The sequence below is a fragment of the Colletotrichum destructivum genome, chromosome 5 (assembly GCF_034447905.1).
Source record: "Colletotrichum destructivum chromosome 5, complete sequence".
NCBI classification, from domain to species: domain Eukaryota; kingdom Fungi; phylum Ascomycota; class Sordariomycetes; order Glomerellales; family Glomerellaceae; genus Colletotrichum; species Colletotrichum destructivum.
In genome coordinates, this window is record NC_085900.1 from 5,129,781 (window position 1) to 5,140,426 (window position 10,646).

At 56.4% G+C, this 10,646-nt stretch overlaps 4 protein-coding genes across 4 annotated transcripts; 1 reads left to right on the forward strand and 3 right to left on the reverse strand.

Annotated features, from left to right (window-relative positions):
• Positions 1-953: 953 nt before the first annotated feature.
• Positions 954-4,700, forward strand: CDEST_09117 (Putative P-type ATPase, HAD superfamily, P-type ATPase, transmembrane domain superfamily; the record flags this gene model as incomplete). The annotated part of the gene is made up of 5 exons (XM_062925276.1): positions 954-2,031; positions 2,089-2,519; positions 2,585-3,736; positions 3,835-4,050; positions 4,113-4,700. 5 exons carry the CDS (start codon positions 954-956, stop codon positions 4,698-4,700), a joined length of 3,465 nt encoding a protein of 1,154 aa, XP_062781327.1.
• Positions 4,701-5,121: 421 nt separating this feature from the next.
• CDEST_09118 (Putative zn(2)Cys(6) fungal-type DNA-binding domain-containing protein) lies at positions 5,122-6,923 on the reverse strand (the record flags this gene model as incomplete). The annotated part of the gene is made up of 1 exon (XM_062925277.1): positions 5,122-6,923. The coding sequence occupies one exon, from the start codon at positions 6,921-6,923 to the stop codon at positions 5,574-5,576; it is 1,350 nt and encodes a 449-aa protein (XP_062781328.1). The 3' UTR covers positions 5,122-5,573.
• Positions 6,924-7,338: 415 nt separating this feature from the next.
• On the reverse strand, positions 7,339-9,886 carry CDEST_09119 (Putative amino acid permease/ SLC12A domain-containing protein). Its single transcript, XM_062925278.1, has 4 exons — positions 9,247-9,886; positions 8,931-9,169; positions 8,204-8,815; positions 7,339-8,092 (listed from the first exon to the last, which is right to left on the reverse strand). The coding sequence occupies exons 1-4, from the start codon at positions 9,436-9,438 to the stop codon at positions 7,450-7,452; spliced, it is 1,686 nt and encodes a 561-aa protein (XP_062781329.1). The 5' UTR covers positions 9,439-9,886; the 3' UTR covers positions 7,339-7,449.
• A 386-nt stretch (positions 9,887-10,272) lies between these two features.
• CDEST_09120 (uncharacterized protein) lies at positions 10,273-10,646 on the reverse strand. The gene has a single exon (XM_062925279.1). It carries the CDS (start codon positions 10,627-10,629, stop codon positions 10,315-10,317), a length of 315 nt encoding a protein of 104 aa, XP_062781330.1. The 5' UTR covers positions 10,630-10,646; the 3' UTR covers positions 10,273-10,314.

A 10,646-nucleotide genomic window follows, 5' to 3' on the forward strand; every position in this document is an offset into this window, starting at 1 on the left:
GTGCACCGGCCGACCTACCATTTGGAGCTCCTGAGGTGCTGCCGGCAAGATGAAAGGAAAGATTTTCCCTCTGCACCTTGTCGAATCGGATTCGAAACCCCCTCCTTTTTTGCCTGACTCTTGGCCTGTCTCTAATGTCGAAAGAGAAGCAAATTCCGAGCCATCCAGCCTCCCCCAGCCCGTGTCACACACACACACATACACACATACATACACGGCTAAACCTTCTTCTCGTTGAGAAACTCGTCTGATCCTACCCCCCCGCTCGCTTATTCTTTGCTCGAAAATCCCTCGTTTGACCCCTGTCTCTGCTCTCAACTTGTGCCAATCCCCGGCTAGCTCATCCCTGTTCTCGCTTCCTCCTTCCTCTTTATCTCGAGCTTCACACACCTCAAGCTCCTCTTGATCAGCTTGATCAGCAAACCGAGTCAACCTCAAGCTCCTGAGAGGGACTCTCTTAAACCGCCAAGCCTGCACCATGTGCTGTCCGTTGGTTCTGAGGCTGACCTGGACGCCGTCCCGGCGGGGCTATCTCTCCACACACACACACACAGACACACACACACCGCACAATGCCTGTTAGCCTAAGCTTGTCACGACGGCCCCCGGGCCCAGGCTCCCTGATCCGGACTTATCAGATGGCATCAGAGATTATCGGTTTGTAAATAACATGTCTCTTGAATCGTGGCAGTGCTGTTACGGCCGGGGGTGGGATCGAAGAATTTTCCCCTTTTGCCGCTCGGTTTGAGAGTGGAGAGCTCTCTGGTTGATGCGAACTTGCTGCTTGGGTGTGGTCAAGCTCCGAGGAGGAGCTCGGCGAGAGATGCCAGTCTGAAAGACCATTCATATTCTCTGGGCGCCGCCCCCTTCGGCTCGTCTTGCTTCTGGACTCGACAACACCTTCTCGTTTTTTTTGTTTTTTTCACCCAGCCGTACATGACTTCTTCTCCATGATGGCTGACAACTATCTCAGCCCCAACCCCACACACCCGGACTCCCGTTCGAGGGCCGCCAGCGATGCGGACACCATCATGGCTGACGGGTCCAACAACTACAACAACAACCCGTTTCTCACGCCGTCCGGGACTACGGCTGCCACCAGCACCGCCGCAACGAGCTTGGATCTCGAGGACGCGGACTCGGCCCTGCACCCTGACCCCGGCACTGAGAACGACTTTCGTGTTGACAACAACCCCTTTGCCTTTTCCCCCGGCCAGCTGAACAAGCTTCTCAACCCCAAATCACTCTCTGCCTTTCGAGCTCTCGGCGGTCTGCGGGGCATTGCCCGGGGGCTCCAGACCGACGTACGGAGCGGTCTCAGCGTCGACGAGACGGGTGTCAGGTCCACCGTCAGCTTCAACGAGGCGGTGGAAAGCCGACATGACACCAACCCAGCGTCTCCTTCCACGGAAAAGCCCACTTCGTCCTCGTCAACACCGTTTGTCGATCGAACCCGGGTCTACGGACGCAACATTCTCCCTCCCAAAAAGCCAAAGTCCATTTGGAAGCTCATGTGGATCGCCTTCAACGAGACCGTGCTCATCCTTCTGACCGTCGCCGGAGTCATCTCTTTGGCACTAGGGCTCTATGAGACTCTCGGCGTGGAACGGCCCGCAGGAGCGCCGGCGTCTGTCGACTGGGTCGAAGGCGTCGCCATCTGCGGAGCAGTCATCATCGTCGTCCTCGTCGGCTCCCACAACGATTGGCAGAAGGAAAAGGCGTTCGTCCGGCTGAACACCAAGAAGGACGACCGCCAGGTCAAGGTCATTCGATCGGGGAAATCCGACATGATCAACGTCAACGAGATTCTTGTGGGAGACGTCTTGCATCTCGAGCCGGGCGACATGGTTCCGGCAGACGGTATATTGATCGAGGGTCACGAGGTCAAGTGCGACGAGTCTTCGGCAACGGGAGAATCCGACGTGCTCAAGAAGACTGCCGGTGATCAAGTGATGAAGCTGCTGGACTCCAAGCAGAGTAACCACGATGACTTGGACCCTTTCATCATCTCTGGTTCCAAGGTGCTGGAAGGTAGGTAGTTAGTTGTAAACTCTTGCCGTTGACAGACCTATTTGCTGACCACCACAGGCATGGGAACATACGTTTGCACGTCCGTCGGCGTCTACAGCAGCTACGGCAAGATCATGATGTCTGTACGCTACGACATCGAGTCGACGCCCCTTCAGAAGAAGCTGGAACGGCTCGCCATCGCCATCGCCAAGCTGGGCGGGGGCGCATCCGCCTTGATGTTCTTCATCCTGCTGTTCCGCTTCGTGGCCAGCCTCCCCGGAGACAACAGACTACCGGCGGACAAGGCGTCGACCTTCATGGACCTGCTCGTCGTCGCCATTGCCATTATAGCCGTGGCGGTCCCGGAAGGGTTGCCGCTGGCCGTCACCCTCGCTCTGGCGTTCGCGACCACCAAGTTGCTCAAGGAGAACAACTTGGTTCGTGTGCTGCGGGCCTGTGAGACCATGGGTAACGCGACGACGATCTGCTCTGACAAGACGGGAACACTGGTAAGACTTGCCTCGGCTGGCTGGTCGTCTCTCGGAGTTGACTAGAAGCTAATGAAAAGTCCTAGACGACAAACAAGATGACCGTCGTTGCCGGGACCTTTTCTACCAGCAGTTTCACGTCTACCGCCACAGCCGACAATACTAACGAAAAGACTGCCGGTTCCCCTCTCCATGTGTCTGCCTGGGCCTCAACCGTACCTCAAGCAACCAAGGAACTCATTGTACAATCCGTTGCCGTCAACTCGACGGCCTTTGAAGGCCAGGAAGACGGCCAGTCAACGTTCATCGGATCAAAGACCGAAACCGCTCTCCTTCAACTCGCCAAGGATCACCTGGGCCTGCAGTCCCTCGCCGAGGCCCGCGCCAACGAGCAGATTGTGCAGATGCTCCCCTTCGATTCCGGGCGGAAGTGCATGGCGGCCGTTATCAAACTCCGGGACGCCTCCAAGGGCTACCGTCTCTTGGTCAAGGGCGCCTCGGAAATCCTGCTCCGTCACTGTTCATCCAAGGCGGACCTCGAGACCTTGGCGGTTCAGCCCCTGACTACCTCGGAACGAGAGTCACTGGATGCCACCATCAACCAGTACGCCCGTCGATCCCTGCGCACCATCGGCCTCGTGTACAAGGATTACCCCCAGTGGCCGCCCGTGAACGTGCCCTCGGAAGACGGACATGTGAAGCTCGAGTCGCTTCTGGCTGCCTCTGAGCTGGTGTTCCTCGGAATCGTCGGTATCCAGGATCCCGTCCGCGCCGGTGTCCCCGACGCCGTGCGAAAGGCGCAGCATGCCGGCGTCACAGTCCGCATGGTCACAGGCGACAATATCGTCACGGCCCAGGCTATTGCAACCGAGTGCGGCATCTTCACGGGGTCTCAGGGGGTGATCATGGAGGGGCCGACCTTCCGCAAGCTTTCCGAGGACGACATGAACGCCATTCTCCCCAAGCTACAGGTGTTGGCTCGCTCGTCCCCCGAAGACAAGCGCATCCTCGTCACGAGGCTGAAGGCGCTCGGCGAGACGGTCGCCGTCACGGGAGACGGCACGAACGATGCGCCGGCCCTGAAGGCGGCAGACGTCGGTTTTTCCATGGGCATTTCCGGCACCGAAGTCGCCAAGGAAGCATCGGCTATTGTTCTGATGGACGACAACTTTGCCTCGATCGTGACCGCGCTCAAATGGGGCCGCGCAGTGAATGATGCCGTTCAGAAATTCCTGCAGGTGAGTTCTCATCTTTTGAGCTGTCAATAGTGAAGACATCAGTACACCTCAGAGGAGGCTTTGGTTGAATCGTGTTGCTGATCGGCTTGTGAACACAGTTCCAAATCACCGTCAACATCACTGCTGTCCTTCTGGCCTTCATCACAGCCATGTACGACCCCCACATGGAGCCTGTGTTGAAAGCCGTTCAGCTGCTCTGGGTCAACCTCATCATGGACACATTTGCGGCGCTTGCGCTGGCAACGGATCCCCCAACCGAGAAGATACTCGACCGGCCTCCTCAACGGAAAGATGCCCCGTTGATTACCGTTAACGTAAGTTGCATCCCCATCCTTCTGCCGTAGCACGACAGCTCGACTGACGCCTTGCTTCCTAGATGTGGAAGATGATCATTGGTCAGGCCATTTTCCAGCTCATCATCACCATCACGCTCTACTTCGCAGGTCCTGAGATCCTCGGTTACAACAGGAACAGCGAGGACCAGATGCTTCAGCTCGACACCCTCATCTTCAACACATTCGTGTGGATGCAGATCTTCAACGAGTTCAACAACAGACGGCTGGACAACAAGTTCAACGTTCTTGAGGGCGTCCACCGCAACAAGTTCTTCATCTTCATCAACATCCTGATGGTGGGCCTGCAGGTCGGCATCGTCTTTATCGGCGGTCGCGTCTTTGAGATCAAGGAGGGCGGTCTCGACGGCACGCAGTGGGCCATTTCCATCGTCGTCGCCTTCATGTCCCTCCCGTGGGGCGTTCTGGTCCGCGTCTTTCCGGATATCTGGTTCGAAAAGGCGGCGCGCTTCGTGGGCAAGCCGTTCGTTGTGGTGTACAGATTTCTCGGGAGGGTCTTTGGTCGAATTGGTGGGCTTTTCAAGAGAAAGCCGCAAAAGGTCACATCGGACGAGGAAGTACCAGCCACAATTATCGTTGCACCGCCTGACGAGAAGGGACGGCAGGGGTGATACGGAAGAAACATGCAGAGATGGAAACTTGGCGTGGCAGCGGAAATATCAAATGTATTTCTAAGAGATGGGTAGCTTCGGATGCTGCGTGCTCTGTGAAAGCTTCGATCTGAGGTTTTTCGTCATTTTTGGCTCCAGTTGATCACAATTTCCGTGGCTTGTAGGACTGTTTCACCCAACCCGGTTTGGAGGACCTGGTACACGATGCTGTGTCAATCCTTGGAGGAAAGATTGAAGGCAAAGTTTGAGAACATCATGGCAGGTGTTGACATCGTGATCGTGATCGTCGTTGGCATCATGGTATTGAAGTGGTACTAGGGTGTCCCTCCCTGAAACTGGCAGCATGCTTCCCACTCGGAATATTGTGACTACCTTGATCATGGTAGTCGACTCAGGTAACATCGATTGATGCTGAAGCTTGGGCATTTGAAGCTCAGCGGGGAGTTGAAGACTGCCGACCCACGCACCGATGCAGCAATCCAGAGGGTTGAGGGGTGGTGAAGTGAAGTGGCTATCGACTTCCTCAGACGGAGCAGGGAATGGCTCGGTTGGCTTTCTTTGACGAAGACTAAGGAGGCCATCTTTACCTGTGAGCAGCTCGAACCCAGTCGCTGGCGTAGCCTTCTCCCGGAGCCGTTGGTGAGAAGAATGTGTTTTTAGATGCCGGTTCCCGTCGTATCAAAGAGTTTTCCAACCAAGATCTAGTTAAACAAAATAAAAAAAAATCGAGGAGACCATCGTCGTGTTTCGATGTCAGACGCTGTAAGGTTGAGATACAGACCGAAAATGTCCCACATGAAAGGCCAGGCAAACCCATCATGGGGTATGATCAGCACCAAGATGTTAAGACCGTTGAGATTCTCAGGTCGATGTTCATGTGCCATGCGTCCCACTCGTGACAGCGTAGATCATGGTCCCAAACTCGTCAAGGTCCTCCAGCCACGCATCAACTCGACTACGCCTCTTGTTGACCTCGCTCTCGCTCAAGTCTTCAGGCATAGGCCACAGCTCGTCGATGCGCAGACCTCCCTCTGGCCACTCTGCCAAGTGGGCGTCGTACACGACCTGCCAGTCGAGTCGGCTGCGCGATTCCCACAGAGACTTACTCGCCGGCGCAGGTAATCCCCGCAACTCGGTGGCGAGATGCGTCGGAAGCCCGTCGTGGGTAAGCAGGGCGCTGTCGAGGAGACACATGGTGAAAAGAGTCCTTCGCTTGGCCTCGGCTGCTATCCACGACTCCCACGTGGGACGCGCACCGTCTTGCTCGGCCACGCAGGCGAGCCCTTTCCTGGCGGCTGCGCAGGCGAGTTCCTGCGTGTTCATCATGATTTGAGGGAGTAGAGAGCAGGCTTCTCGTTCCAGTCGGAAGAAGGTAACCAGGGAGTAAACGAGATGTGCCTGGAACGTTGCGAGAAGAGCCATGTCATCCTCAGTTTCGCGTCGAGCGAAGAGCGTCGCCATCTCTCTCTGTAGCCTTTCAGCCGAGACCTTGCCGTCTCGATATTCTAGGTCGTCGCATACGCGTATGGAAGCGAGACAGGCCGAGAGCGGAGTGCTCGAGTCCAGATGCAGTTGAGACCAATGGACAAAAGGCGGAACTCTGCGGCCCCGGATTGAAGAGTTGGCATAAGATTTTAACATCCTGTGGATGAAGGCCGACACACGAGGGGTGTAGTCCTTGGTTACTTGGCCGGGCACGGGGACAAAGTTGTGCAGCCATCGGTTGGCAATGTCATCGGCATTAATGGGGCACACAAGCTCTAGGTGGGAAAAGTCCAGCCCGTCGGTTGGATGTGACGCGGATCTTGCAGGGATGTTGCTGCCGGTGGTTGATGCTCCATGTTGTTGTCGTGAAGGAATAAGACCTATCTCCGCCGTTTCCGGTCGCTCGGGAGTAGGGACTCGGAAGGACAGAATGGTCTCTGTTAAGCCTGGTCTACTACCCAAGGCAACTTCTTGTTGGGCTCCTCGAGGATGAGTACTGGCGCCCTTGGATCCGACGGTAAGATTGCGAGATACCCCGAGTCCCGCTCTCGCTCTGTCGCACAAGCCGGTGGCATCCGGTCCAGACGGAGCAGATGCCTGACTCTGGAGATAAACGCAGGCGACGCCCCGCTCCCGGCACCGGGAACATGTCCCTGCTTTCCGGTCGCATTTGATCTTGGAGCTCGCGCACCGCTGGCAAGCCTTCTGTCGAGAGGTAGAGTACCGTGTGGACCGCATGACTGGAGGCCGACGGCGGCATTACGAACGAGGTCGGTGTCGCTGGGACTGCTGCACTATGAAGTTGAAGTTGTGTCTAGAACGCGACTCTGCGTCAGGGGGTGCATGAGTTTTCCCCGCAAGAACAAGCACAACTGGAGGCGGGGAAGTTGGGGTTTTACGTAATTTAGAGACAATAGTCTTACGAAGGAAAACCGAGTATTGTGGAAACAATCGGGATGATGCTGTCTATGGTGGTAGTTCGAGTTGCAGCACCTTATGGCAACCTGGGAGAAGGAATAGGTTTTGTGGTCAGGATTACTCATGGGTTCTCATCTCTGATACGAAGAACAATGATCCATACTACCTTGCGCGAGAGTTTCTGGCTCTTCTCTTCTCGGGGCTATGTAGACTTTAGCATCAAGATATGAGAAACGTTACGTTGGCAGAAATCCCAAGACTTGTTTGACAAAAATATTCTCTTTTGTCATAGAAACGGTAATACAGTTACAGGTAGGTATCTTGCAATCATTAAGCCGCCACTCTTCTACCAGATCTTCTCCCACGTCCTGCGGAGGAAGGACATCTGGGCGAGCCTCTGCCTCTCGACCTCCTCGATGCCGCCCTCCTCCCAGTGGCGGCACTCGGCATCGACCTCGGCCTTTCCGCTGATGAGGTCGGCCTCCTTGGGCTGGACGAACCTGGTCCGCTTCAAGACCTTCCAGACGACGAACATGAAGATGCCGAAGATGAGGCCAAAGTAAGAGGTGATGAAGCCGCGCACGCTGAAGGGGTAGAAGTTGTCGAAGCCGACGAAGATGAGGGCCAGGATGCCGAGGAGCAGCGCCAGGCCGGGGAAGTAGGGGGTCCAGGGGGCGAGGTAGGGGAGGGTCTCCGGGGGGAAATTCTGGGCGACGCGGGCGCGGTAGAAGCCCATGTAGGTGATGAGCATGAAGACGTAGGTCATGATGAGGGCCGTGGTGGTCAGGTCGACGAACCAGAAGAAGACGTCGACGGCGGCGTTGGAGGAGACGAGGAAGGTGATGCACGAGATGGCGGTGACGACGAGGACACAGTAGATGGGGACACCGGCAGCCGTGCACTTGAGGAAGAACCGGGGCGCCTGGCCGTCGCGGGCGAGGCCGTAGAGAGTGCGGGAGGTGGAGTAGAGGTAGGCGTTACCGCAAGACCTTAAGGAACTGTTAGCATCGTTGTTTCTTTTTTCTTTTCCTTTCTTGTTTCATGGAACCACGAGGTTTCATATATATATATATATATATATGGATGGATGTGTAACTCACCATCCAGACAGCAGGATAAAGGCGTTGATGATGTCGGGAAGGGCCTTGATGTGCAGGTTCTTGATGCCCACAACCCAAGGGGAGGCGCCTGCGCCGGGTTCGCCGTTTTCGATGGCGCCGAGGAGACCCGGGTCGCGGGAGCTGCAGATGATGCCGACGCACAGGACGCCGACGACGTAGAAGCCGACGAGGCGGTAGAAGATGAGCTTGGCGACGCGGGGGATGGTGCGGCGCGGGTTCTGGATCTCGCCGGCGGCGAGGGCGATCATGTCCGGGCCGGCGATGGTGAAGGCGGCGTAGATGACGACCTTCCAGAAGCCGAGGAAGCGGCCGGTCGAGCCGTCGGTGAAGTAGGCGTGGATGTGGTTGCCGTTGCCCCAGTTGCGGAAGCCGTAGGCGTCGTTGAGCGGGTTGCCGCCGGACATGGTGACGAGGGTGACGAGGCAGAGGCCGATGAGCAGGATGACCTTTGTCGAGGCCATGATGAACTCGGACTCTCCGTAGTACTTGACGGCGATGAGGTTGACGGCGACGCACGAGACCATGGCGACTGCGATCCAGGCGGCCGGGTTGATGTCGGCGTTCCAGTACTGGATGACGGTGGCAACGGCACTGGGGAGAGGGAGGAGAGTTAGAGACGATTCGTTTTTCCATTTCTTCCTCCTCATCTTCTTCTTCTTCGTCTTTGCCGTCTCAAGTATTGAACTGGTCTGGAGGGTTGGCTTACCTGTACTCTGTACACACCAGCATCAGACCGGCGAAGAAATACGTCCATCCCAAGGCGAAACCGAGAGCAGGGTCAACAAAGCGGGAAGCGAGTTCGAAGATGGTGCCGCGGATGGGCAGGTAGGCGCACATCTCGGCGACGGACAGGTTGAGCGGCCAGATGAAGAGGAGACCCCAGAAGGTGTAGCCGAGGACGAGGGAGAGAGGGCCGGCCTTGGAGAGGACGCCGCCGATGCCGACCTGGGAAATATCTGTCAGTTTCGCCGGTTCATGTCGTTCGATACTCTTCCTAGCAACAGAGAGAGGAGAAAACTCACCCAGAGACCGGTGCCGATGGAACCTCCAATGGCCATGAGCTGGACGTGACGGGGGCTGAGACCGCGCTGGGTCTCGCCATACTCCTGGGCGACTGCCGCCGCGGTGCCCGAGACGACTTGGCCGAGCTTGTTGCTGTTGGTGCTGTCGGCACGGCTGAGGCCGACAGTCTTTTCTTCCATCCCAGTAGCCATGATGGCCGGTGTAGTGCTGGGTTATTTATGGGTACGGTTTATGGGTGTTGTTGTCGTTATCGTTTGTCGTTGTCGATCCGACTGTTCTATAAACGAACGACGTCCAGCTATAGGGGGTTGACTGAGCGAGCCCGGCAAATATCACTCAAAAGACGCCGATCAGACCGAATAGGATACGACTTGAGGACAAAGTGAACCAGGCTGGATGAACGACGGGCGGCATCTATTCTATATAGATGCTTTTGGGATTCCAGTCTTACCCCTGGCTCCGACGCTACTATGCATGCAGCCCATACTCATCCCTCTTCCCCCTGCCCAGTCAGAGCAGTAACCTTCATCTGACGTCTCCCGGTTCCTTGGAGAAACAAACGACTAATACCACTGGTACGATACGACTTACTCGGGCTGTGATAGACCACAGGCAGAAGAACCGGGGGCCCATCGAGACTAGCGGAACTCGCCCCGCAGAGATAAGCAAAAAAAAAAAAAAAAGGGTCGGGGGAATGGCAATGGCTCTTTGACCGAGGGAGGGGACCGGGGGGGGGGGAGGGGAGAAGATGGAAAAAGGTGGACGCGGGGGGAGGGAGGGATTCCCTGCCGGGGGGGCAAAACGTCAGAGCGAACGATACCGATGATAACGGAGCGCGAATGTCTTCTTGGGCGCGGCATCAAAGGGCGTTCGCTCCATCGCAATGAAGGTCGCCGCCCCTCTCCCCCCTTTATTGCCGTGTTTCGTCGTAGATGGGTTCCACTGGGGCGGGTGCATAGAGATAGATATCCGATTCCGCAGGCCGCAGGCCGCAGGCTGCAGGACCCTCCCTCCCTTTTGACCTTGATTATGCACAAGGATTCGATCAATGACCTGAGAATATCACCTCAAGCATTGGGGTAAAGAGAAGCAAGAGAGGCAGAGCGACAGAAAGAGGAAGATTGCCGGCGATGGCCACTGATCCACGAGAGAGACTGGGGTGGCTGAGAAAATCCCCGACAGTTTGTCGATTGGGCGGCCCACGCATCAAGCATCTTAACTCTGCAGTTGCCAGTAGCACTTCGAGTTGAGGCGCCTCGCGCTTCTTCGAGTTCCAAGGCTTCTCTCTCTCTCTGGCTGGTCTTTTCCGCCGTTAGAAATCGAGAGTCAAGCAGTGTCAGACATCGCGCTCCCGACGTCTTGGCAAATGGGTCGAGCAACATCCGACGTCGGATATGTC